Source organism: Nothoprocta perdicaria, unplaced genomic scaffold (assembly GCF_003342845.1).
Source record: "Nothoprocta perdicaria isolate Ctin4 unplaced genomic scaffold, notPer1 scaffold_72, whole genome shotgun sequence".
Classification (NCBI taxonomy): Eukaryota; Metazoa; Chordata; class Aves; order Tinamiformes; family Tinamidae; genus Nothoprocta; species Nothoprocta perdicaria.
Window position 1 is genome coordinate 383,820 of NW_020455999.1, and position 26,695 is coordinate 410,514.

General features: G+C 52.1%; 1 protein-coding gene across 1 annotated transcript; it reads right to left on the reverse strand.

Moving 5' to 3' along the window:
- Positions 1-1,765: 1,765 nt before the first annotated feature.
- Positions 1,766-23,760, reverse strand: EPHA8 (EPH receptor A8). The gene is made up of 16 exons (XM_026050986.1): positions 23,701-23,760; positions 18,814-19,477; positions 11,305-11,460; positions 10,317-10,652; positions 9,271-9,395; positions 8,975-9,137; positions 8,668-8,764; positions 8,223-8,290; positions 7,599-7,724; positions 6,785-6,970; positions 5,889-5,950; positions 5,308-5,517; positions 3,843-3,992; positions 3,333-3,523; positions 2,792-2,947; positions 1,766-1,975 (listed from the first exon to the last, which is right to left on the reverse strand). The coding sequence occupies exons 1-16, from the start codon at positions 23,740-23,742 to the stop codon at positions 1,861-1,863; spliced, it is 2,847 nt and encodes a 948-aa protein (XP_025906771.1). The 5' UTR covers positions 23,743-23,760; the 3' UTR covers positions 1,766-1,860.
- Between the last annotated feature and the right edge of the window lie 2,935 nt (positions 23,761-26,695).

Here is a 26,695-nt window from a genome sequence, read left to right on the forward strand (position 1 = left end):
TAGGAAGAAGTAGAGTGCCCGCCAAAGTCACAAAATCCATCAGGACGTAGGTGCCCTGGAGAGAAAGCTAAGCCAGCCTTAGAAAGGCCAGTTTAGCCAGGATTATTGCAGCTGGAAAATGGCTTTAACCCTCTTGCCTTGTGCCCACACAGCACCGGGCGGAGAAGACCTCGGGCCAGCTCCTGCCAAGACTTGCATTGGAGTGAAGTTGATGTTGCAGTGCTATGGGCAGGATCCTAGGGGTTGTGCTGGTTCCCAATAGTCAGCGTGGTTCCCCTCCCGTGTCCAGAGAGCAGCATCTCCCCAGCCCACTTTCCAGCATAGTGGGTTTTTTGGTGGTTTTTTTGTTTTGTTTTTTCAGTGAGTTCAGCCTCATGACCGAGGCTTCTGTGCTTTGAGACCATTTTTGYGTACGTAACATCAGACATAAGTAAAACAGCCCCTAACCCCATAGAAAATCATATTTACACCCCAGAAAAGCCTCTCCAGCTCATGGTCTTCTCGCCTTCCCTGGCACATCCCCATCTCTGCAGCCTGCCCAGACCATCCCCATATGTCTCTAGAGGCCACTACTCCACATCAGGCCAGCTCATTAGAAGAGATGCTCCCAGCRGAGGAAAGTGGAGAGCTGCAGCAGAAAGGCCTGACTTCTTAGTCTTTTGGCTCATCAGCTGGACAATGCTGAGGATCCCATGGGCCTTGCAGGACCACCTGAGCAGAGCCCCTTTCCCCAGGGAGGGAAACGTGTAGCCACAGTTGGAAATGTTGCTCCGAAATCCTCTTGTTCAGACAGCACGGCAGCCCTGGGCACAGGCAGGCAACTTGGTAATAGGAAGTTCTTGGGTTTCTCTAGGGCAATTAAAGAACAAGTCAGAATTTGGCAGAAATCCCTCTGACTCGAAATCATGTGAGAGGTGATCAAATTCTCCCACTGCTCTCGCTCCGGTATAGCTCTAGAGGAGGCCACAGGACAYGAGGAATAGTTCTGCCATGTGAGAAACCTGAGCTTGGTGCCCTAGGAAATGCTCCTGGGCTGCCCTGGGCTGGATCTGCAGAGAGGCAATGCTGGTGGGTTCAAGAACCGAGGACTCTCCATGGCACCTTGGGGCTTCTGGAGGCTCTCGACAGCAGCTCCTGGCCACCTCTCCTCCCSTGTTGGGGAAAACTTCTCTGCATGCAGAGCCAGCCTGCAAACCTGACAACAGCTCCTACTATTGCTGGCTTGCCCAGTATTCCATTATCTGCACTCATGGGCTTGGTGGAGTTGGGCCATGAAGTTATTTGCAGGCCGGGGCAGCTCGGAAGGTCCAGGTTGGAGTACAATGGCATTGCAAGCTACTAGAAGCAAGGTTCTCTCTGCCATGTGGCATCATGTGGGGGCCTCTTCAGTTCAGAGATCCAACAAACTCACTGGAAAGAAGGCAGGATCAACTGTCTAATCCAAAGGAGCTGAAGGGCATGAAAAGCCAAGTCCTATTGCTCCTGGTATTGCTGTTGCACTGGCCACCCTTCCATCTGCAGATGCAGCTGGAGATACCCCTCCAAGTGAGGAGGTGACCACCTGTCCTGCATAGTTGTCTGGGGACTCCTGGTTCCCACAGGGACATGGTAGAATATGGAAAGAGGAGTGGCTTGTCCCCAGGCTGCTTGGAAGGCTGCTCTCCCCTTCAGACAAGGGAAGGAGACAGCAGGATTGTCGAGGTATCTGGAAAGCCATATTTCCACTGGAGCTCAAATCAAAGGGATGCTGGAGGGGCTCCAGGTCTTGTTCTGGCACCCCTCTCCCCGTTCACCACCCTGTTGCCCCTTTGCCAGGGTAAGTGTTAAGGAATGCCCGATGAGGGTTGGCAAAGATGGTGATCAGAGATGCCTCCTGGGACCATTCGTGTTCAGCAGTTGGGAACGCATGACCTGGATGCTGTTCAAGATCTTCTTCTGGTGACCCATCATGGTGATGCCCAGGCTCCGAACATCCCTGGAGAATAAGAACTCTGTCAGAGATCCTGCAGCTTGGCCCCCCATGTCAGGCCCTGAAGACACACTGCTCATCCTCATGCACACACCCCATGGGGCTGGCTCCTCTCACCCATCCGTGCAAGGATGCTGTGACCTGAGGAGCCATGGACATCCTTCCAGGAAAGGATAGGCTGTCATTCTCCATGGCACATCCTTGTGACAGGGCTCTTGTGACAACCAGGGGGAGCGGGAGTAGAGGAGAGATCACTCCTGACAGGCTAATAACTGACAAGATCAATACTCCAAAATTGGATTCAGTTTTAGCCAGGCGCTCTCAGATAACCCAGTCAGACAGACAGATGAATGGATGATGAGCCCCTCCTGCTTAGAAGCTTCTTCAGTGCATCTCAGGAAAACGGATCACTATGAGCTCAGTCCCACAGCAAGGTCTCCCCATCTCCCCTGCACAGGTTCATATTGACACAAACCTGCCAGTCCTCTGCCTGCCTCTCTCCATCTTCCCTTTCACTGCCTCCTTGTCTACCAGTCCCACCTTGACTAAGACTTGCACTGTCACATCTCTTCTGAGTCATGGTTCCTACTGCTTGACRGCATCCTCCAAGCAGAAAAGCTGTGCAGTGGGACCCAGCCTTGCTCTGCTCTGGATGTGCCTTTTGGAGGGGAAAGGTTGGAAATGCAGGGAGACAGTGACCTTAGAGCTGAGCCTGCTTGGAGCAGAAAGCTGTACCTTATGACCTGCTGAGGTGCCTCACAACCCCAATCAGCCTATGATCCTACGGTGGTGGCAGGGTTATATTTGTGCTCTGGTACTCACTCGATGTTCATTCGCATCACCATGCCCAGGGAAGAGTACCCTGCCATGGTGAAGTTGTCCCGGTAGTGGCCCAGCCTGATGGAGTCCAGCCAGTCCTCTACTGTGAGACAGCTGCTGAAGTCGAAGGCACCCCTGTCGAAGGGTGTCTGAGTGAAGCTGGGAGGATGGAGGAAGGTGATTAGTCCAGCAGCTGGGAGGGAACAACCTCCTACATGGCAAGGCTGAGATACCCACCTGCACAAGCCCAAGACCTTGCAGGTGAGGGAAGGACAGAGCATGGCCCAAGAGGCTGGTAGAGGGAGACCAGCTGTTGCATTGGCGGTGAACATGGAACAGCAATGTTTCTCACTCTGTTATTACCCACCACAACCAGCCTGTGCTCATGAGCCACATGTACGGGCTCAGCAGGGCCACCTCTAGATGAAGGGAAGCTGGTAGAGCTATTTGCAAATCTCCCTTATGCATTGTGTCCAGTAGGCTCTGCCCAGCATCAGCTTGAGCTTGGTGGTTGTCCATCACAGCTGGACAAGGGGACCCTTACCGATTCACAGTGGCAGTGCACTTCAGGTTTTCAGGGTTGCGGATGAGCTTGTCCAGGATGCTGACGATCTGAGAGAAGCGAGGYCTCTCATTGCGATCCTTCTGCCAGCAATCCAGCATGAGCTGGTGCAGGGCAGTGGGGCAGCCCATAGGAGCTGGCAGCCGGTAGCCTTCCTCCACCGAGTTAATGACCTAAAAGAAAGTCCTATATTGAAGGTGGACCTGCTCTTGTGGTTGGATTGAGCACCCCTTGAGCTCTCAAGGCCATCAGAATGGGAGAGGGCTGTGCAAGAGGTTCATGCGAGATGAGAAGTTTATTGCCAGCAAGTTGCAAGCAGCTTAAAACATGCTGGACCAAAGCCAGTTTCCAATATGATAAAACACCAGGGAGAGAAGGGACATGCTGGATGAATGAATGGGGAGCAAACAGAAGGGTGAGTAACCTTGACAGGTAAAAATAAGGAATCTGGTGGCTGACTTGGGAGAAGTCGGCCCACCCGTAGTCACTTACATCGCGGTTGGTCATGTTCCAGTAGGGCCGCTCGCCRAAGGCCAGCACCTCCCACATGACAATGCCGTAGCTCCACACGTCGCTGGCTGAGGAGAACTTGCGGTACGTGATGGCCTCGGGGGCGGTCCAGCGGATGGGGATCTTCCCACCCTGAAACAGCAGACACTAAGGACGTTGACCCTAAAGGCTCGMGAGGAGCGGTACTGTGGGAAAGGAAGATGGGCTGCTCAGATAGCAGGAAGCCCCAGATGATTTGGRGCCCCTTCCCACCTTGGCATTTCCCAAAGTGAAGTTGCAGAAGAAGATGCAAACTTGAGTAAAGCAGCAGGAACAGGCCCCAAAACTAAAGGATTCAGATATCAGATTTCTCCTTGGGACACCACCTTCTCAAGGCTGAGCCCCTGTGCACTCACTCCTCAGAGCTACAACAGGTTTGGGTCATGTTCAGCAGTGCCCTGGGGTACCTCGGGCTCTGCTTTTCTAGTCATGGCTCTCCCCCAAAAGCTTGCTCTAAGTCGTAGCTGGAGCTCCTCTGCTGGTCCATATCAAACCCAAATGCAGGAAAAATTGTCTCACCACTACATTTGCCCAACCAGAGCTGAGCCCCAGGGGCACTCTAATCCCTTTCATGGACAGACAAAAGCCGAAACAGCACATTCATTTTATTTCCCTTCTGACGACCTCTGGTAGAGGAGCACATAAAGCTCCAGAGCTGYCAGGTTACTCAGAGGATCTCAAAATAGAATCACAGACAAAAGTATCCCACATTAAAACAAAATTATCTGTGTTGCAAAGCCAAGTGCCAGCAAGAACATCAGAATCTTTAATTCTCATCCTCTCTGCACCCTTGAACGAGGCAGGGTCACATGGAAAAGCAAGTATGTGACCACGTTACTAAAGAGTGCATCATAAGCCATACCAACTAACCTATGACTCCAGGACAGGCTGAAGGCAAGGATGGAGCTAAACGGTCTAAGGAAGGACCCAGTAGGGGACATGGGAGTATCCCTGTGCAGCAGGCCATGCATACAGAATTGAGACAGCAAGTGCTCTTGCAAAGACCTGTGCAGCCAAACAGCAGGAGCTAAATTAGCATGGGTCTAAGTACAGAGGAAGAGGCATCTATTATTCCACCTTGATAATGGAAAGGGAGCAGGATCTAAAGAAGCAGCTGGCTGGGGAGGTTTGATCAGCTGTCTGCTCTCCTACACCACTTCTCTTTGTTCGCTGCAGACCTCACTCCTGGGATGGCTCTGCCTGAAGGAGGCTTTTCTCATGCAATGCATTAAGGGTTAGATGCATTTTGGGTTCATGCCCCAAACCCAGGAAGGAAATCTGAGGRGGGTATTTCCATTCCTGTCCCACTCATGTTGATTTCAGGTTCTTTTAACTTTCCCATAGCAATGACTGCGCGTGAGGGTCAGGAAAAGTGCAGCAGCAGGAGCCTCCCCAGCCTGTGACGCACCGTTGTGGTGTACGCGGCATCAGGGTCATCCTCCAGGATACGAGAGAGACCAAAGTCGGACACTTTGCAGACCAGGTTGCTGTTGACCAGGATGTTGCGGGCGGCCAGGTCCCGGTGCACRTAGCCMAGGTCGGAAAGGTATCTCATGCCTGCACCAATGCCGCGTAGCATGCCCACCAGTTGGATGATGGTGAACTGCCCATCATGTTTCTGTGGGGGAAATAACCCTGAGTTTATCCATGTTTTTCATCCAGCATTGACATTGTCCTCATTAAACTGACCCCCTCTTAGCTTTCATCTTTGAGTCAGTATTTCCCTTCCATGCACCTATGGCCCCAGTGTGTCTCAGTGCAATTCCTTGGCCCCAGGCAGGAGGACCTGAATCCTGCACCTCTGACAGGGGCACTTGTCTCCTGCAGTGCTGCCCCTCCAGGGACGCAACRTCTTCTGCAGACACGAGAGCACAGAGCCTGCAGCGCCTGTGGAGGCTGCAGTGGTCACGGGGCTGAGCGGTGTGAATCTGCCTCTCCTTCAGCCTGCAGGAATGTGTGATGAATAAAGATACGGAAAGAGCTCCTTACCCTGAGAAAGGTGTCTAGTGAGCCGTTCTCCATGTATTCAGTAACAATCATTACCAATTTGCCTGCAGAAGACAAGGGAGGTCAAGTTAACAGAGAAGTCACCTTCCTGCAGGAAGCCCCARTGCCAAGGTTTTAACTGGGGGGGAAAAAAACACATGCAGGACTATGGATCTCCTGCAAGCCCATGGAGTCTTGCCCCAGTGCTGTGCAGGAGTGTGGCTGCAGCAATAACCCTGACGCTTACCCCTCCCTCCAGGTGCTATTGATGTGGCTAGGTCAGCTTCGTTATCCTACTGAAATCTGCATGTCATTAGCATAATGCATTGCATCGCAATGTGTCTTTTTTTTTCTCTTCTGAGCTAAGATTTGGAATTAGGATTCAACACAGGCAGCCTTTAAAAGGAGCGCTAATGGGCAGGACTTCTCCCAGTGCTGTGACCCCAGTGTGGGGCTGTGGGGTGCACTGMGGAGCAAGTGCCACATGCAACGAAAGGTGATGGGGACAATCTTCTTTAATCTCCTCCAGAGGAAGGGTTAAATGTCCCCYTGTGATCACTGTGGTGCTGCCAGAGCTTTGGGCTACAGCCAGGAATAAGAAGTTCATTTCTCTAATGGAAGGGGAAGGAGGGAAGCAGCAGGGCTGCTGGTGACAACCACTCTCCCTCTGAAGATRTTAATGGGGAATGGCAATGAGGAGAAGCTGCCCAGCAAGAAATGCGTGCCCAAGCCCCGGACTTGGAACCTTGCTTCAGCTGCTGGTGCAGAGGAGAGCAGGACAAATGAATTTTTAGCAAGCGAGACAGTCATGGCAACCAAAAGCTGGATCTCAGAGCACATCCAAAGCGAGGTCTCCAAGAGCAACCCCCAGGAGAAGCCCGTCCCCTCTGGCCACGTACTCCTGGTTACCACCCCCTCCAGGTGGATGACGTTGGGGTGGTCAAACTGGGCCATGATGCTGGCTTCGCTCAGGAAGTCCCGTCTCTGCTTCTCCGTGTAGCCGGCTTTCAGTGCCTTGATGGCCACTGGAATCTCCCTYTTCCCTGGCAGCTTCAGGCGGCCGTAGCACACCTCTCCAGACTCTCCTGCAAGGCAAGGCAAGGGCATGGGATGCTCTCAAGCACGGGTTTAAGTACTTTGACGACGTACTTGCGGCTTGCTGCAGCCGACAAGGACTCCTCCATTTGCTTTCTATCACAACAGCCAAGTCAGGATTGAGCATCCCTGGCTTTTAGTGATACCTCCGGGAGCTGGACAGAAATATCTGAAAACATCTCTCTAACAGACGCCTTTTATCCAAGGCTACGGGCCAAGAGGAGTGATTGCAGGGGAATCACAAGCCCCTTTTCCTAGATAAATATATATATATTTTTCCCTGAAAATTTACCATTTTTACTTATGATTTTGCTTGCATTTTGTCACCCTAGATGCTCGCTGCGAGGTTTGGAAGTGGAGCGGCCGTGCTCCAGCCCCCATGCAGGACGGGCTGAGCTGTCTGCCGATGCCAACCTGAGCCGTCAGTGCCACAGCAGCTGAGCAGCTCCGCTGGGTACCGGGCTGCCTTGGAGGACTTCATTTCATGCGCTAAAACCAAATCCTGCTGATTCTGAGCTTAGAGAAACAAGGAGGTGGTGCAACCAATGGTAATGTCTCAGATCCCAAATACTCTAATCATACATGATGCAAACAGGCAGTCCAGGGCCAGGGACTTACCAGACCCAATGACCTTCTCAATCTTGATGCGGGAAGCCTCAATTTCACGGGTGAACTCGTGCACAGCTTGGCAAGGGTCCTCATACGTATGGGGATCGATGTAGAACTTGGACTCAGGGAACTTCACTGTTAGATTTCAAAAGGGAGAGAAGAGAGAAGTTCTTCCAAGTAGCCCTGCCACAAGGTAGGCATCCTGGAGCCCAAAGTATGAATCAGCAAGGGCAGGACTCCTTGGTGTGACAAGCTGAGAAGACACAGGRGTTGCAGGCCCAAATAACCTAAGGCATTCCTTGGGATGGCAATAGCCTCCGAGAGGACCTGGCCACCACATCACCTCCATGAATTTCTCCTCCCCCTCCTACCAGCTCCCTATTCCTGGGGATTTGGGGGGAATTTTACACTCTCCTGGCCTGCTGGTGTGTGAGATGTGTCTTCAGCAGCCCCACTTCACATTGTGCAGGCCTTCAACCTGGTCATCGCTCTGCCTATGCGATCAGAGTCCCTGGCTAAGCATCTGCAGGAGCAAGTGGTGTTTGAAATCCTCTGGCCTGAAAAACGTAGCGGTGGCTCAGGTCCCTACCCATCCATGAGGGCCTTTGTGAGCATGAGCAAGGAGAGTCCTACCTTGCCCATTCTGATAGTGCATCTTCTCCTCGTCTGAGTCCTGGAAAGCCTTGCTGTACCCACAGTGCCTGCCACGGAGATGTTATAGATCAGAAGGAGATGTTATAGATCAGAAGACATACATTCCCCTTCTTCGATCCCCAAAATAGCCCAAAAGCAGGGGAGAATGGGGTGGGTGCCAGAGCTGCAGGCATCCCAAGAGGCGCTGTAGCTCATCCTGCTGCATCACTGCATCCTGTTTGCCAGACACTTGGGCCTGGAGCTAGGCACTTGCTACGTGCTCTCCAAGGAGAGCGGAGACATTGTCTCTACATGAAGCCTGTTGGTTGTTGAGTGCTCCCTAAACCATGGATGCTCTGGCCCAAGCTGGCAGGAGAACAGTTGTACCCAGGCCCTCTCATCCCACCCTATAAAAAACTACATTGACCTCCAGGAAAGGACCCACCTCTTCTTGCAGATTAGGACCACCAGCAATGTGACAAGGCCAGCGATGAGGATCAGGCAGATCCAGACTATGGTCATGGTGTCATACCGGAGAGATACTGGAAGAGACAGAGCAGGAGGGAGGTGAGCTGGATTGGGGATGAAAGGAAACTCACTCACTCCACGGTGAGTCCCCACCTTCATGAATAACAGCACAATTTCTCCCCTCTGGCCCCACTTGTGCAGATACGTAGGCAAGGCAGAATCGTTGATCCATGCTTCCCTGCAGTAACCCACGCTTTCCACATCTCCATATCACATGAACTCACCTGGCTTCCCTGTCTCCACCTCCACYGTCTGGCTGAACCTCCCACAGCCAGCAGAGGTGCGGGCCCGAACCTGGAAGATGTAGCGGGTTGCAGGCTTGAGCCCGGAGATGGTGGCAGTGGTGCCTTTGGCTTTCAGAGTGGAGTAGCTCTGCATTTCTTTGTCCTGTTGAAAAGCCACACCGAAGCCCTTGCTGAGCAGCTCCAGCACAACCATGGAGCCTCCCCAGAACTAGTCCTCGGCATAACCCTTAATCTAACACGCATGGTCCAGGTCATAGCAGCAAATGCAGCATTACCTTCTCATAGTACTTGATCTCGTACTCCAGGATGATGCCGTTGGGCTGATCCGGCTCTTGCCACAGCAAGGTGACGCTGTTCTGGCCCGCGCTCTCCTGACGGACTGCCACGACCTGTGACGGGGCTGGAGACCACACGGCAGAGTACAGGTTAGGGTAGGAGGCAACATGACATGACACCAATACGGGGTAGACTCAGAGCCCACGGGAAAARCCATGCTTTAGCTTTGGCAAAAGCCATTTGGAGATGAGTGCTCTGAAGGATGGAGATGGAGGATGGACTAGCAGGAGGGCTTGTGTTCACTCCAGTTGCCCCTTTCCTGAAGACACTCCTGCAAGAATGAGGCATTTCCATGAAGCTCTGCTAACCAGATGAGGGTCCTTGGGTACCTGGCACGGCCCCAATGAGAGCAGAAGGAGCTCAGCAAGCTCCTGCAGGCTCATTTCCAGTGGGGAAGGTTAAAAAGAAGGGTCAGTCCCTGCCCTGTGCCCTCTCCCTGCTCCCTGAGCTGGGCTCTGCCCTGCAGAGAGATGGCCCTGGAGCAAGTCTTGGCTTGCCTGAGCTAGGAGATTGCTCAGAAATCTTTCCTGGGGAAAGCATATTTCATAGCAGGAGTTTTGCAAAGATGAGACATCCTTAGGAGAGGCTTTCCCTAGCAAAACCTGTCACCAGCTAGCAGGTTGGTGATGGTGTGAGCTGAGAACAGTGCTCTGCAGCATGTTTGGACTTCGGTTTGACCCTTTGGGAAGGGCCTGGAAGGCTAGAGGAGCAACCTGAAAAATTCATGCTCCACTTAGTGTTCCTGACAATAAACAAATGTTCTCCATGTCCCCTGTCTCCTTCAGGAGAGGATCCTCCACCAGCAGCTGCAGGCTGAATGGAAGGAAAAGGGAGATGAGAAAGACCACGAACCAGAGAAGAGCAACAGTTCTCCTTCTCCCAGTGCAGGAATTGGTCCCAGGGGATGCTCAAACCTTGTCCTGGAGCAACATCAGCATCAACTCAGCCAGGCAAAACCCTTGGGGATGATGTCTGCTCCTCCTACCTGCCTGATTTGTCGTGATGTTGGCAACTGCAGCTCTTCTGGGCTCCAGGCTGAGGTCGGACACGCCGTTGATGGCCTCCACCCAGAAGGAGTAGTTAGTGTGAGCCAGGAGGTTGGTGACCGTGAGAGCTCCCTGCGCCAAGCTCATCTGCTGGGGGACGAAGCGGACCCCGGTGCCACATACTTCACACTGACTGGCATCCCCTGTGCAGCGCCTGCACACCACGTTGTACAGGATGTCCAAGCGTCCGCCCATGTCCAGTGGAGGGCCCCACTCCAGTGCCACCGAGGTGCCATTCACGCTGGAGATGAGGTTCACAGGAGCAGAAGGGGGCCCTGGAAAAGGAGCATAGGTTCAGGCAGAGCAGGAGACACTGTGATGTTTTGGGGTGATGTTCTGGGGCTGGTGGAGTCTTGAGCAGCTCCTGCGGGAGACCCACAGCTGAGAGCCCTGCATGGGCAGAGAGAGAAGTTYATAGAAGAGAAGACCTCAAAGACACTGAGGTCTTAGGGTGACATGCTATTGTAGACCAGATTCCTTGGAAAGATGCTTTGGAGCATGGTAGTGGGTGCCAGGCAGGGAAGAGCTGATGGGGGGACGAAGGAAGCTCTGGGAACAGCCAAGCTGTGGACAGGCTGAGGGAAGGAGAACAAGAGCAACTAAAGGAACAGTAAATGTCATTCCCAGCAGGATAAACATTTTGGGGTGGATACTTTGGAGCCATAGAGAAACGTAATTTAGATGTTGCTGACCTGACTTTCAAGCAGCACCTCTCTGCCCTCCTGGACCAGCTGCAGAGAGGACGACTCCTTCGGGGATACTTTTACCCTCTTAACAACAAGGGAGCCCTCAAAGCAGCCCCTTACAGGCAAGGGGGGTGAAGAACCACGTGCCACATCCCAGGTCCAATCTCCCCAGACCATGGGACGGAGCAGAGCAGSCTTCTCGGGCTCTGGGCTCCGCAGGGTGCGGGAGCAGGGTACTTACGGGTGCAGGCAGCCGAGGGGGGGTCCTGCAGAGCGCGGTAGAAGCGGCTGTCGCAGCGGCACGCGCGGGCCGCCCGGCTCTCCGAGTGGCTGTGCAAGGGGCATTTGGCGCACAGCTGGTCCCCAGGGGCCGACTTGTAAAACCCCAGCTCACAGGCTGCGGAGAAGGCAACGGGCGGAGGTCAGAAGGATGTGCCGGGAATGAGATCATCCTACGGCAATGCAATTCCCAACGCATAGAGATGCACCCCGATTTCCCCGTTATCTGTCCCTATCATCTACCTGGTACTTTCTTTCTGCAAGTTGGCAGTGCATCCAGCCTGGATACTCCCCAAAGTATAGGGAYACTCCCGAAGTAAAGGGATAAAGGTGGACAGAGATGTGCCCAAGGGTGAAAGGATCTCTCCTGTCCCTAAATCTTGACTACAAGAGAGAGAACTGAGAGAGAGAACTAAGAGAGAACAGGCTATAGCTTCCTGGGTCCTCGCATTCATCCATCACCTGCAGGAGCAGCTCCTGTGTTTCCAGCATTGCTCCTGCCTTTGGCTCCTTGCTTTTTCCCTACTGACGTGGCAATATCTTCATGTTCTTGCTTTCACCCCAGCTGCCAGGGCTGCAAACGGACTCAATTTTTGCTTCAGATCGTGTCAAAAGATTTTTTTCCTGCGATTCAGCTGGTGGTCCAAGCCCCTCCTTGCTTGGTTTCCAGGTCCTGATTTGTTTTTCTAACATCAGCTCTCCCTCACTGGCTGGCCCCAGTACTTGCTGCACAAGTACTCRGTATGTTGCATCATGTCCAGTTTCTGGGGGGTTCTGCACTGATTTCTGAGGTGTTTTTGCACGGAGCACCACTTCAAAATCCTGTTTCCAACAGGACGTACGTGCTGCATGGAAGCAGCATACATAAAGCAACAGGCTTTGGAGCCTGTCCATAAATTTCTGCTCCTCCACAAGGTCCCTAAAACCCCTGATTTCCAAACTGTTCAGTTCTGACCTTTGAAACTGGATTATTCCTCACCTTGCATGCCAGGATTTGTGTTCCTCAGCTCAGCCTCGATGGGATCACCTTGGGTCCTTCACCATCACCTATATCATCTTCACCACTGCAGGGACCAGGAACTTCCAATGCAAGAAGCACCAGAGCTGATCCCCGCACTATTGTTTAATTAGGGGCAGAGAAATCAGTGCTATCCCAGACACGGCTCCAGTCTATCAGCCTGGGAGAGAGACTGGCCGGCAGGAAGGGTGGCTGTGTGGAGCACGGCAGATTTGCAAGGAGTCGCTGCAATCATTTAGCATTTAATGTCGCAAAGAAGCGTTAATTACCTGTAGCAATGATTCACAATTATTTCAGACGCAGTCAAGGGGAAAATTATGCTAAATGATGAATTACGAGTGGGCTCGTGCACCARGGCAGAGCTGTTTGGAGCCAAGGATGTAAGAAGGCCTGGAGAAAAGCTGAGTTGGAACAGGGCAGTTGGCTGGCTTGCCGAGAACAAGGCCTCTTAAGTAAGCTCTGGAAGAGCAAACCATCAGAGAACTGGCTGAAAAGACAAATTTAGGCAAACAGAGCAGGCCTGAAAGCTACACGGCTCTACTGCCATGGCTGCAATATATCCTGAACCTGTTGCAGAGCACCTCTTGGTGTTGATGCTCTTTGGCTCCCCATCCTGCTCAAGCAGCCCCATCCTTGCAGGCATCCCCTGCCCAGGAGGTCCTGGAGCAGCAGGCTGGTCACGAAGCTCAGCAAGGGCAGGGAGGGCTCTGCCAGCCATCTACAGCTCAGCCCATTTGTTTCCCTCCTTCTCCATCCTCCGGGGCCAGGACAACATCTGCTGACAAKCTGGCAGGGCTGAGGAAGTGATGGATGAACCCGTCGAGGAGGTGTGAGCCAGGAAGAAGCCACGCTGCTGTGTCCGAGTTGCACCCAGGAGCACCAAGGGTGCATCAAGGGTGCCCCAGGCTCATAGCAGGGGAGAGGGACTTGGCTGTGAGGTTGCAGGTGACACTGCGACGGGGCAAGCCTGGCTCCCTAGAGCTGATACCACATTCCCTTCTCTGCTGTGGAGCAGCTAGCACTGATTATCAGCTCCCAGCAGCAAAGCAGATATATCTGTAGCAGAGGCAGGTCCATGCCAGCTGCCAGGCTGGGCAGCCATCCTTGGAGGCAGGTCTTCCAYGGATTAGCAGGGCCCTGGGGACTAAATCTAGCACTGAGCTCATTCCCAGATGCTAGCTCCCCTCCTCTCCTCCTGCCCTGTCAGATTGAAGCGTCAAGGAGGAGATGGAAGTGAGCCAGGCAGGCTCAGAGCTCAGCAAAGACACCAGGACCCCAGCAGCCCTCCACCCACGATTCCTCAAAGCCAGAGAGCTGGGAAAGGCCAGGCAGGAGTGCAAGGTGCCAAAGGGACCCTGGTGTCCCCAGCGGGCTGCAAATGACTCCATATGATTAATGTATGGGGTGGAGGAAAACCTGGATCCCTTCTGCAAGGCTTAGGGGAGCAAAGATGTATGAGATACAAGGGAAGAAAGAATGTRGGAAACAGCAAGAGCTTAATCCTAGGTCCTGCTGGAACCAGCATGCCCCTTTGGAGGGGGTTGCAAGCCCTCGCACCATCTGGATCTTGTGCTGGACAAGTTTTCCACATGGCCCTACTGCTCTGTGAGGAGGAGGAGCATCTTCCCCATGCAGAGAGGCTGTGTTAAGCCTCTGAACGGGGTTAAGAGTGAACATAGGATCCCCAAATGCCCGTTGCACTGCACTATCTCCTCCATAAGTGCTTGTGCAAATTTGCTATGGCCCGATTTGACAGAAAAGAAGGATTCAAACCAAAAGCAGATATTCCAAGATTGCTGAAGATCTTTGAACAGACCCATCTGCAATGTCCCAATGAYTCTTTGGCACTTTTCTTTTAGGAGGACCATACAGACCTTTCCACATAAAGGAAATTTATTTCATTGTCATTGTTCTGCCGAACTCCAGCCGAGCATCAGATTCACCCTTCAGCCGGGGCTAAACACGAGAAGCCCAGAGAAAAAGTGKCAAACATATTGAGCTAGGGACAAATAAATACGTTGTTCTATTTGTGGGTAACGAACAGGTCTGCAATCATCTCTATCCCTTTCATTTGATCCTAAGCAGAAAACTAAAGAGGCAATATTATGTTGTTGAATTTGGGGGTTTTGTTTTGTTTTCCACAGTAAATGCAACAGGTCTCTTGCTTGAATTTTAGAGGAGAAAGTCTTGGAYATGCTGAGACCATCTTGTCCTTCATCTTGCTTTCTCCAGTACTCTCATTGAGCTGCGTTGGCTCTGCATGCACAGTGCAGCTAACTTGGGATCCCAGCTGAACAACTTCCAGTTAATTCTGGACTGTAATGGGAACTAGTGTCCTTCTTCCAGCAGAGCAACCTAGATAGACTGGATTGTGTGAAAACACAACATAAGGAGCTGGCAATTGCTGTTGTGATGCTCCTAGAAGTACAGGGAGAAAAAAAATAGGAGAGGAGATAAGGAATTTGGAGAGAGAAGGAAATGGTGCATGGCTCTCACCGGCTCCCTCAGTCCCCTAGCACATCTCTTCTCCTCCTTGTACCCTTCCTCTCCATCCCTGCTGTGCTGAAGGAAGCAGAGCTGACTCCTCTGGAGCAGCTGGACCCCCATCCATGCTGCAAGCACTGCTCCCCCTCTGCCCTGCCATTTGGACAGGGTGAGGATTCCTCCCTCCTGACTGTCTCCCTAAATGTCTAKGGATGCAAAACTGTATTCACAGGCACATAATTACCAAGTCGGGTATTTTCTCCTTTCAATTAGCAATGCTGTGGTGCTTTAATTGCACAATTAAAGTTGCCCACAAGGAAGATTTAAGGTACATTAAATTTGCTGATTGGTTCATCAGCATGAAGCCCACCAAGTGGAAAAAAAWAAGTGGCTTCCAGATTGCTAACCAGACTTCCCAGATCCATTTACACTAGCCTTGTGTCACAGGAGGCACGAGAGAAATCAGTAGCAGAGGTGCTTGGGAGAAGGATTCAAGTGTCCCACTCCTCCATATCTCCTTAATTCAAGGAGCTGGAGGTGAGAGAGTCCTGCAAGCCAAAACCCCCCACTTTTCTCCTTCTCCAGAGGACATGGCCTGCCTTACGCAAGCCACCTTTTTTTCCAGTTTAAGCAGTTTATCTACCTGGTTCGGGGTTAAGGGARGCACTTTCAGCCACTGCTCATGCTCAGTTCTGTTTTCAAAAACACTCACAGCTGTGTACAAGAGGCAGGACYTGCTCATTGCTGCTCCCTCACCAACGCTTTCCAGCCAAAGTCAACATCCCTGTGAAGTCCCCAAGTACCACGGAAGGCAAACAGCAATCAGAACACCCAGACACTAAAGAGTTTGGTCCCAAACTGTGGAGGGAAAGGTCCACAAGCAAGTCCAGCTCCAAAAATCCATGGATATAGAGTGAAGACATTTTACTACGTTCATTGGGAATGGCATTTCTGCCAAAGGCTCATCTTCTTGCTCTGATCATGGGTCTATTGCTCTCATTATACATTTTCTTATTTGTTCATTAAAAAAATGTTTCCTGGGGAATTCTGCAGCCCTGGACATCTCSCTGCTGCTTGGATGAATGGATTTGTGTCAGCTTCTTGACAGCAATACTCGTGATCTGCAGCCATGGCACTATTCCCCATGGCCTGGCATGACTATCTGTACATATATAACTCACTATCAGCTAAACAGACTTTAACTCAACYGTCTGGTGTTGCTTGGTGATAGCTGGGGACAAATACAGTAGAAAAACAGCCCTGGTGACCAGTGCCTGAGATAAACACGACCACGATGCAGCCCAGCCAAGGGAAGGGCTTGAAGGATGTTTCAGGAGGTGGTTTGTGGCCTTCCTTGTTCCTGCAGGACCAGGGGAGTTGTCTTGAGATTAAATGTTTTCCTTTTTCATTTAGCTAATTGCTCTGATCACACGGAAATATATCTCTTTTTGGCCTGTGCTACGACTATATACAGAAAAGAATTGCTGACACCGACCTTAATGTGGTCCTGATTCTGGTGGCCCTTGTTGGCTGAGATCTGGCACCCCCAGGCACCAAGATCCAGTCCAAGCAGCGATGTCCAGGTAACCACAGAGAATGGAGGTGATGAGAGACCATGCAGTCCATTAGATACCCACACGTCCTTCATCACATCCAAACTCATCCCAGCATCATAACTTCATCGCATGGCACTTCTCCTTTGGAGGGTTTGGAACAACTTTGGCCATGCTCTGGTTTCCCGGGCTCTCTTCCATCACTCTGGCAGGTCCTTAGAAAAATGAGCATTAAAAAGGAGAGGGAGAAACCTCCGCTGTTCAAACATCTTTAGCTTTGACAAATAAGGCATCCGTCTGTGAAAGGCAAAGGAAATTAATTTGGAAATCACATTTTAAATACGGCCATAAAGGCAAAGTATCTTCTCTTCAATTCTTTAATTTTTTTTCACCCAAGGGAAAAAAAAAAAAGAATTTCCCTGATATTTATAGAAAGATTATTAGGGCCACAAGAAGTGATTTATATCATCTTATCCCAGTGACGGAGAATGAAAAATTACTGGGACGACAGCCACTGGAATCCCACTTTTGTCTGCCTGACAATTAAAACGGCTAATTTCCAATTCCGACAGATTCGCCAGGGTTATAAATCATCTCAGAAAAGCACTTTTCACCGTGAAAAATGAACTCTGCCCCAATCAAGCACAAGAAGCTTAGAGCAGAGATTTGTATCTGTTTGCTTTTGTGTGTAAATATATATATATAAATATATATATAMATTCTCCAGCTCCACACCCACTCAGCGAAGGATTTGCTGGTGAAGAAGTGTTGCCCCTGCTTGCTTGATGCTGGGCTACCAACTCTTCCTGCTCCTCCATGAGGTTAAATGGGATGGGGCAGACACAAGGTGGAGATGACCCCCAACCTTTCCTTCTGAGGACAAGGAAAAGCTTGGTTTCTGGCTCAAATACCTTCGGGAAGCCTCACGCAAGGGCATGGATGACTGAACAGTGCAGGTCTGAGCTCATCTACATGCACTAGAATAGAATCATTATGGTTGGAAAAGACCTTCAAGATCATCGAGTCCAACAGTAAACTCATCACCACCATGCCTGCTAAACCATGTCCCTAGGTGTCTCATCTACATGTTTCTTGAACATTGCCAGGGATATTGACTCCACCAATTCCCTGGGCAATTCTTCATGTTCCAATGCTTCACCATTCTTCCCATRTAGAAATCTTTCCTAATATGTAATCTGAACTTCCCCCAGTGCAACTTGAGGTCATTTCTTCTTGTTTTATTGGTAGTTATTTCAGAAAAGGGATTGACCTCCACCTCACTACAACCTCCTTTTGGGTAGTTGTAGAGAGCRATRAGKTCCCCTAGGACTAGTTCCTGCTATGTCCACCCCATATGGTTGAAGCACATCTCCTCCCACATTGTGCATATCTGTCCCGAGATGACTTTAAAATTAATGGTCACCAGCAGAAGGACTTTCAGATAGAAGCATTTGTTCTGCCTGTCCTTCCAGTTCTGTGCACCTCAGGACTCTCAGGGGCCGGTGCTGGTTCCAGCGGCACCTGGATCTCTTCCAGCCCTGCCGTCGGACGTTATAACCTTGCATCGAGCCTCTCTAAGACAAACGCTTCTATGAAATGCAAACAATGGCCCCGCACACTTGTTTGCAGAGGCAGGACGCCTTCCATGAAGACACCAGAAGCAAACAAGCCTTCGTGGTGGGTTCTCCCGGGGCTCCCCCAGCACYGAGATCTGTACACATCGAGCAGCAGAGCCTGGTCCACGGTCACCCTGGTCACCCTGCTTCCTTATCACTGTTTGTACAGTTGGCAGCCTGGAGACCATCCTGCAGCATGAAGGGTCTCAGGGAAGGCTCTCCTCACCTTTCCATGGGAGCCACCCTGGGGAAGGGGAGGGTGATGGATGAATGCGATAACCTTGTTTTATAGAGCTCAGTTCCTCTCTTTTTTTTTTTTTTTTTTTTTTTCTGCCAAAGAGAAGAGAGCGATGGAGGACATCAGAGAGCCCAACTGTTTTCCTTTCTTTTCCTTTCTGGAGCACATCAGCAGGAATCATGCTTGGTGGGACACAGCTGGCACCTTGGGACTATGGGCATCATGATGGGGTAAAAATGTCTTCTTGCAAGCAAGGCAGCCCTTATCCCAAAGCCAGGCCCTTGTTCCAGGGCCATGCTCTGTGCACTAGGCACAGGTCCACAAGGAGCTCTCATACACTATCGTTGACCTCTTTGCTAGCAGGAGACACATGAGCAAGCAAACACCATCCACATGCCAAGGAATCAGTACTGTGTCTGCCATGATCCTACCACTCATTCTGGTTCTCCCGGTTCTTGCAAGGAGGTCTCCATCCTCCAACCTTCCTCCTGCAAAAAGCAAAGAACCTCCCCGCATCCTGCCCTCCGCTTGCAAACCCCCGTGGCAAGAAGCAGGGACTCACCCACGCAGGAATCCCGCCGCTCTTCATAGCCAGCACTGCACACRCACTTCCCGATGGGCACCAACCATTCCCCCTCAGCACTGCAGTACATTTTGGGAGTGTCCCTCTCCTCCGAATGGCCAACGCACTCTCCTCTCACTTCCACCAAGGAGGACGAGTCCGCGCCGGTGACTGCCTCGGAGAAGGATGCCAAGTTCCTGACCATTGCAGGACACTTCTTGTAGTAGACCCGCACCGAAACGATGGCGATGCAAGCACCTATGTCCTGGAAGGCCAAGTAGAAACCCCTCTTGCTCAAGGGCCCCACGCCCCGCACCTCCGTGTTCAGCTTGAGCCGCCGAACRCCCAGGTCCACGCTGGTGAAGCTCTCATCTGCTGCGATGGTGTCAATCTTCAGAAACTGGCTCTCCCGGGTGCTGGTGCCCAGGTCACGGTCTGACTCCAGGTAGTAGAGGTTGAAAGTCTCCTTGCAGGTACCCAGCACACCCGGCATGCTATTGCAGTCCCGCAGTGTGAACTTAATCTCTGCATAGACCCGCCGGGCGCCGTCCCGTTGAACCCAGTTGGTCCGCAGCCAGTTGTTCTGGTTGGGGGTCATGACATTGCAGACCTGGTAGGTGTGGATAGGGCTGAAGAACTCATCCATTTCATTGATTGAATCCCACTGTGGAAGAGRGAGAGAGCAGGTCATTCCAGGAGGCCTCAAAGAGTATGGTGAGCACAGGCAATGCAGAAGTACAGGCTATCGTCCACCTGGTGACAAATTCCCAGTACCCCAGGAGCTACATCTGAGAATGGGATCTCCACAGGGAAACAATCACCTGCAGGAACTCCTCTGGTGTTTTGCCAGAGGACAAACCTCTGCTTCTCGCTCTACAAGAACTTGCAGAAGCTTGGAAGAGGCTGCAGCTCCAGGTGTGATCTGCAGGGGAAGCACATTCAGCAAGCAACAGGAGAGAGAAGCTGCTTGTGGGAGAAAAAAATATATTTCTAATTAAAAGCAAACAAACAAAAGATCCTCCATGAATCCAGAAACRCCTGGGCTTGCCCCAGCACTGTGCCGACCCTACAGGACTTGCTCCATAGCACCTGCTCCTTAGGACCCGCTCCACATCCGAGAGCAGAAGATGCGGAAATCTCTGGGAAGAGCCATGCAGAAAGAAGCCTTTTTGGAAAGCACAGGGAAAACACACTTGGATGCCCAGCACACCTTCTGATGCCTCCCTTCTCCTCTGTGCACTCGAGAGCTGGCCCACCTCCAGCTCCGGCGTGGATGTGGCGGAGGGTGTGCAAGTCATTGTCACAATTAATTGAGCACAAATTAATGCAACATCTGCTTGCTGTCTTTTCCTTGCTGGATCCTCCCCCCGGGAAATGAGGCAGAACCACGTGCTGGGAGGGATGTGTGGTGGGATGGCAGAGTGGAGAGCAGTGGGCAAGGATGCTGTATTCCCTCCTGCGAGGTTGGTAGGATCAGGGTTCTCCATCAAGCCAAAAGGAGTTCACGATGTGGACAGAAATATCTTGCTAACTGGCTGGGGTGGTCTGCTTCTGTTTTCCTGTACTTAGAAACATTTTTTTCTATCCCAAATCTGGCAAAGGGAACCAAAAGCAGTGCGGGGAGGCACGAAATACTCATCTCCAAGCATGAGCAATAACCAACATCAAACCCCGGGAAGAGCTGGGAGGGTTTTGCACATGGAGCATTTCTTGTTCAAGCTTTTCTCGTTGACACAGAGCACCTTCCCTGCCAGCTCTTCCTTCCGCTGCGGGCTCGTGCTCCGCRACCAGCCTCAATACCGTGTCCCTGCAGCTAGCCAAGCAGGATGAATGCTGTGCCATGGATGGACATGCCTGAGGGCCACCTGAGCTCAAATTTCCCTGGCAAGAAGTCCTACCAACCTCAGGTCCCATCAGCTCCATTTGAGTCCCGAACAGCTCCACAGGGGACCATCCCTCTCCACAGAGCAGGTGCCATTTGACACCAGGAGACCACGGTTGTTTAGGAACCACCATGACTTCAAAGATTTTCCCATTTCCCCTTAATCACAGGCTCTCGTGGCAAGCCCTTCCCGGAGAGGGGCATCTCCGACTGTTCCACGTTTGCAGGATACGATCGGCTCGGGAGCGCGAGCACCGCGTGCGCCCCCGTCCTCGCTCGCTCCCGCCTGCTCTGCGCTTTTAGTGGCTTTTATTAATCGCGGCTCAGCTCGGCCCCTCTCGCCGCGATAAGATCCCCTAGCGAGACAGAAATGAGGACATCATAATTAACGTGCATGTGTGGGGCTGGGGTGCAATTTCATCTGTATGCAGGGGCCGCTCTAATAGCTTAAATTAAAGTCAACACGAGCTATATACACAYGCACATATATATATATACTATTTATATATATTTGCCAGATTATGAAAGGCAAAAGATGCAAACACCAGATATCTGGGCATCTGAGCAAGGTCTTAAAAGTCTCTGTGGGCCTGAGGGCGGAAGAGGAGAAGAAGTGGAGGGGAACGAACATGCAAGGAGAAACTCCTTCCCACTGAGGAAGGCTCTCAGCCACTTCGTTTTGCAGGACTAAGTGCAAGGATGGCTTCTGGGAGGGTTTTCCGGATCCATTGGATACGGCAAAGCTTTTGCTGCTCCTGGGATCTCTAGCACTTTCCTGCTTTCCGAGAGCATCTCTGAGCTTGCTCCCTCCCCAGGAGCTGTCTGGTCCCTCACACTGCTGGGAAGGGGAAAGAAAAAGGACGATGTTGTTGCTATAAATCACTAGATGGGGAAAGGAGGGAGTGTTTAATAGAGGTAATGCCCATGAAATCCATCGCTGCAATGGCTAACGAGGGATTTGTTAGGCAGTTAACTACCCTGAGCTTTACTGCAGGTGATTAACTCCTGGTAGTGGCCAGCGCCTGGGGAGTTAGCAATAACCCACTGAACAAGCACTAGGAGAGGAGCTTTTATTTCAATTATTAGTTTAAATCTTTATTTTCTGATGTTCTCTTACTACCAAAACATCCTTTTTTTAACGGAAATGAGTTTTCCCACAGCTAGTTCTGTAATGTGCTGATGTTCTTCTAGGCAGAGGGTCTCCATGAAGGTGAGGAAACCCAAGGCTATGACACCACCAAAGTGATGGGCAACAGCAAATATGGCTCCAGGTAGGCAGGAGAGCCCTGATATCTTCACAGGATATGCAGGAGTCACCTCCAAGGTCTTTCCCCATGCTCCCGGAGCAAAGCCAAAGCCAAGCAGGCCAAGGACAGGGTAATGGGTGCCCAGCAGCTCCCCATGCTCACCAGGTTGCTGGAAGCACGGGAGCAGCATTTCCCAGCGCCCAAGGGAGCACCTCCTGTTTGCAAATCAATAATTATTAATAATATGTTGACTTATCTCATCACCGTTTTAATTAGACAGCAGAAAAGCGATTAGCAGAGGGAGCGGAGCTGCCTCCTGTGGGTCATTGCCAGGCAAGGAGAGGGGACGAGAAGGGCACTGGGGCACTGGGGCATTTGGGGAGAGCTCTGGCAAACCAGAGGCACACAACGGGACGGGGCAGCCTCTTTGGCAGCACGGATAAGAGTTTAATTATCGATGCCCAGGGAATTGTCGCGGGGATGGAGCCATCTGCATTGCTCCTGGGAGCTCTTTGAAGTTGTAATTGAGCAAAGGCAGAGCCCGTGGTGGGATGGGGATGCTCCCGGTGACCCTTGGGCGCCCTGCACGTGTCGCAGGGGTGGAGGTGAGGGGCGCGCAATTAGCCCTCCCCCGCCTCGAGTGGCTATTACGGCCAATTACCCCTGGGTTAATTATCCGTCTGGAGGAAATGTCACAACAGGCCACGCTTGGCCTCCCTGAGGGCTTGACCCTCCCTCGGGCCGGAGGGAGCRCTGCTCCTCCAGCCTTGCCGGCCACGGCAGAGCCCAAGAAAACCCTTTTTCACTCTCAGGTGTGATGAAAACATCAGGGCTCTGCAAGCAGTCCCGGCAAGGCTCAGCTGCAGCCTCCAGCTTGGCAATGGTACCATTGCAGGACAACCTGCATGCCCACGTGGAGAACGTGCTCTGGCGACGTCCTTCCCACCTCGCAGGCAAAGGCAGAGCAAGGTTCAGTGGCGAGGAACCAAAGCTGGGTAAACTCGCGCTGCAGAGAAGCTGTGCTTTTTAAGCAGCGATCTGGGAGCAGCTTGGAGCAACTCACTCTGGGATGCAGAGGATTTGCCATCCCTAGCAATTTTGAAATTGAGAACTTGTTTTTTTCCCCTAAAAGTTCTGTTTTTATAAAATGTATGTTATCTGACATGTTTGCTGGACTTTATTTATGCAAGAGATCACCTCACGTGAGCTCCATGGTTGTCCCTGACCTCCTATCTGTGAGTGCTTCCAGGACAGTCATCATTGCAAGAGCTAAATGCTAAAATTAGAGACGAGCTAATAATTTAATGCGTGCACATATACGACAATAATTSATATAAATCTCATCACTCTTATTATTATGAATTCACAATTCTGATCACTCCTGCTCGAATAGACCATGCGGGGGATGCAAGGCTCAGGCAACAGATCAATGAAAAATGATTAGAGGCCTGGGAAGATTTCGGTAGGTGACGGAATTGAAAAGATTAGGAGTGTTTAGTTCAGAATGGAGGGCTGGAGAAGAGTGGACGTCAAAAACCAACACAACCACAAGCGCTTGCTGGGCACCCCAATCTGGCACATTTTTGCACGCAGCAAAACACTCTGCACGGTCCCAACAGATGAGGTCCTCTCTGGTCCTCGCACTGTTCCAAAAGCCACCAAACCAGGGCTGAGTGGTCCACTCTCCCTGGCCACAGGGATTAGTGGTGACCTGTCCCTCTGGGGTCCCCAAATTACTGAGAGCCACCTCGTACTTACCCCGTGGGATGGGTAGGTGAGCCAGCCCCAGTCTCCTGGCATCGTTGAAGTGTCTAGCAAGTTCACTGGAAAACACAGGAGCAAAGACATTGTGTTAGGAAGCTTGTTGCCCTGTCCCCGAGGAGCAAGGAGCCAACCCACCACAAACCACCACTCCTTGCATGCCCGCTTGTCCCTCCCGGAGTGGGGCATCCTTGTCCTCTGTGTCCATCTCCCTGGCAGGCTGTGACATCCAATACACACTGCTCCAGTACGGCACACACAGATGCGCAGCAGGACATGAGAGGTGAGCATGGATGAGGTTCTCCACTGGTCCAGCTCAGACTGGACCAACACAATGGGACCAAGTGTTTTTCACGTGGATAATCCTCATCCTCCACCAAGCCCTTCAGCCCACAGCAGCTTGAAATCTGCACTCGTAATTGCATATGACTGCTCAAAAGCAGTCATAATTAAGCATAGTAGCACCTGGCACAAAACGAACCCCTGCCATTCCAACTAACATGACGTCAGCTAGACCAGTTTGCACAAGGAGCCCATCAAAGTCACCCCCTTCAAAAGCCCTGGCATCCCTAGGAAGCCCAGCAACCTCAGGGTTCTCTTTGAAGACGTTCAAGAAGTCCCTATTGAAACCAGCGTGGTGCCAGCATCACCACATGCATGAGGTAAGCTGCCTGCAGCTCTAATCCTCTTTGTGGGCTGCCCCTTAGCTCTATGCCAAGGTCTCGATAGCGGGATGCAGGAGAGCCTGCTCTGGTACCCAAGGACGCTTGGGTGGATCAAACTCACCACAGAGCTATGGGTTCCCGGGCTCTTCTGCATGGGAGCTCCAGGGTCTGGAGCAAACTTGCTGTCAGTGCAAGGATTGTCACAGGGCAGATGTGGCTCCTTATGAGAGCAGGTTGCAGCAAGGGCTGGGACACAGCGAGACACGAGGCCGGGCAGCTGGAGGAACCAGGTGCCACCTCCATTTGCTATTACCAGGCGGGCAAGAAGAAGGGGAGGCGGGAGAAAGAAGCAGGGACGTGAGCTGGCTGCGAAACGCCCAGACGTCATGCTCCTGACAGAGCAGATTAGGAGCTTTTGAGGCATTTATTAATGTTAGCGGAACCATTTGAAAGAATTTCCAGGGTTTCTGGCATGGCTTCATTGGCCCGGCAGCGGGCTGAGCCCCTCTGCTCCCTGCAAGGCGCTGCTCTGCCTGCTAAGGAGGCCCCTCGCCCCCAGCACGGAGCAATTACCTCAGCGATCTCCAATCCATTTTTATTTGTTATTGTTAATCTGAAGATTTTCTGCCTATTTTCCCTGGGTAATTCGCCCAGCGGGACCCGGGGCCCAGGAGTTTCCCCGCTCCCGGTGTGAGAGCGTGGTCTCGCTGACCCTGCAGCGGGCCGGGCACTGCTCCTGCAGAGCCCACGTCCCCTCCCCACGGCTTCTGCACCCTCTTTCCCACGCTGGGACACTCAGAGGTGGGCACGGCTCTGCCTTGCTGCAAGAACGGACTTTCGGAGCAGCTTGAGGAGCCTGCGTGCACCCTCACGACGGTGCTGGCTTCTCTCCAAGGGGCTTCCCATTGAGGACACCACTGTGGCCCTCAAAGCTCTGCAAACTCTTGAACTGCATGGGAGCCAGTGAGCCCTGGAGGAGCTCATCGGGTGATGGATCAGCTGCTCCCGGCTGGGGAGCCCCTTTATTCACCATCGTGGAGATGATATGAGTATCACTTGCACCTCCACATGGAGCAAAGAGCTTCCAGCTGCACAATGCCTGAGACTAGCATGCACCCACTGCAGCAGGACATTGCCCATGCCTTTGAGCAGGAGGAGAGTTGGGAGAGCTCTTCTGTCGTTATTTACACAGCTACAAGCAGAAAGATGTTCCCCGTCCCAGAGCTCTTGCGTTCAAGTTATGGCAGAGCAGGCTGCTCTCTGTGAGCTTCTGTGGAGCAACACACCTCYGTGCAGGGAGGGAGAAACCAACACTGGACAAACGTCAGAGATGGCCCGTCCATGGACTCACGTTCCTGATGTCCATTTGCGGGAACACCTCCTTGCCCCAAGGTGCAGGTCCCCGTGACCCTTCTGCTTCCCTATAAAAACACAGAAAATGCACGCCCGGGACGCCAAAACGCAAGGGTTAGCAGGTGGAAAGGAGCCTGCAACTGCTTTTAAAGCCATTCCCCCACGGTAGTGGTTTGGGAGACCTCCCTGTGTACAGCGGGGCGATGCCGTTTGATGTTATGGACTGTCTGCCCCTATCAGTCTCAAGTGACAAGCTCCGTTTTGTCTTCCCGCGCCCCGTTCTGATCCTCCCCACGCTGCGCCGCGGCCTCGCCTCGGCGCATTGAGCGCGAGCACCAGGAGGTGTCAGGAGGGATTCCCGCGCTGCTGGGAGAGCTGTCAGGCCCGATTGTCCACTCGCACGGAAGCCCCGAGCGGCGCGCAGGTCCCTTCCCCTGGTGCGAGCCCCTGTTTCGAGCTCCCTCGACGAGGACCATCCCTCTTCTTGATAAAAACTTGCCGCGTGCGAGTTTGCACATCGCGACCCCTTGCAAGATGATCAACCAGCACCACCAGGTATTTGCGGTTGCATTCACTGGCCAAACTGGAAACAATACTTGAGATGGGTGAGGTAGGGAGCTATGTAGGTGATCGATCGATCGATCGATCTATCTATCTATCTATCTATCTATCTATCTATCTATCTATCTATCTATTTATTTATTGCCTGGATCCATACACGTTTGGTGCTGCTTAAAAAGGACAGTTATCACTCGGAAATCCTTCCTAGCTCGCGCCGGGGATCACGGATGTGCAGGGATTTATCGAATCCGTGCAAATGGAGGCTGGGGCGCTGTGCGGGAATYGTGTTTTGTGGGAGCCACCAACACCCAACGGAGGGGACCGGAGCAAGGCGGCCGCGGCGGGGGACGCGTCCCGGGGGGCTCCCCCGTTAATTGATAACCCACTGCGCTCCTCGCTCTAATTGCTCCGTC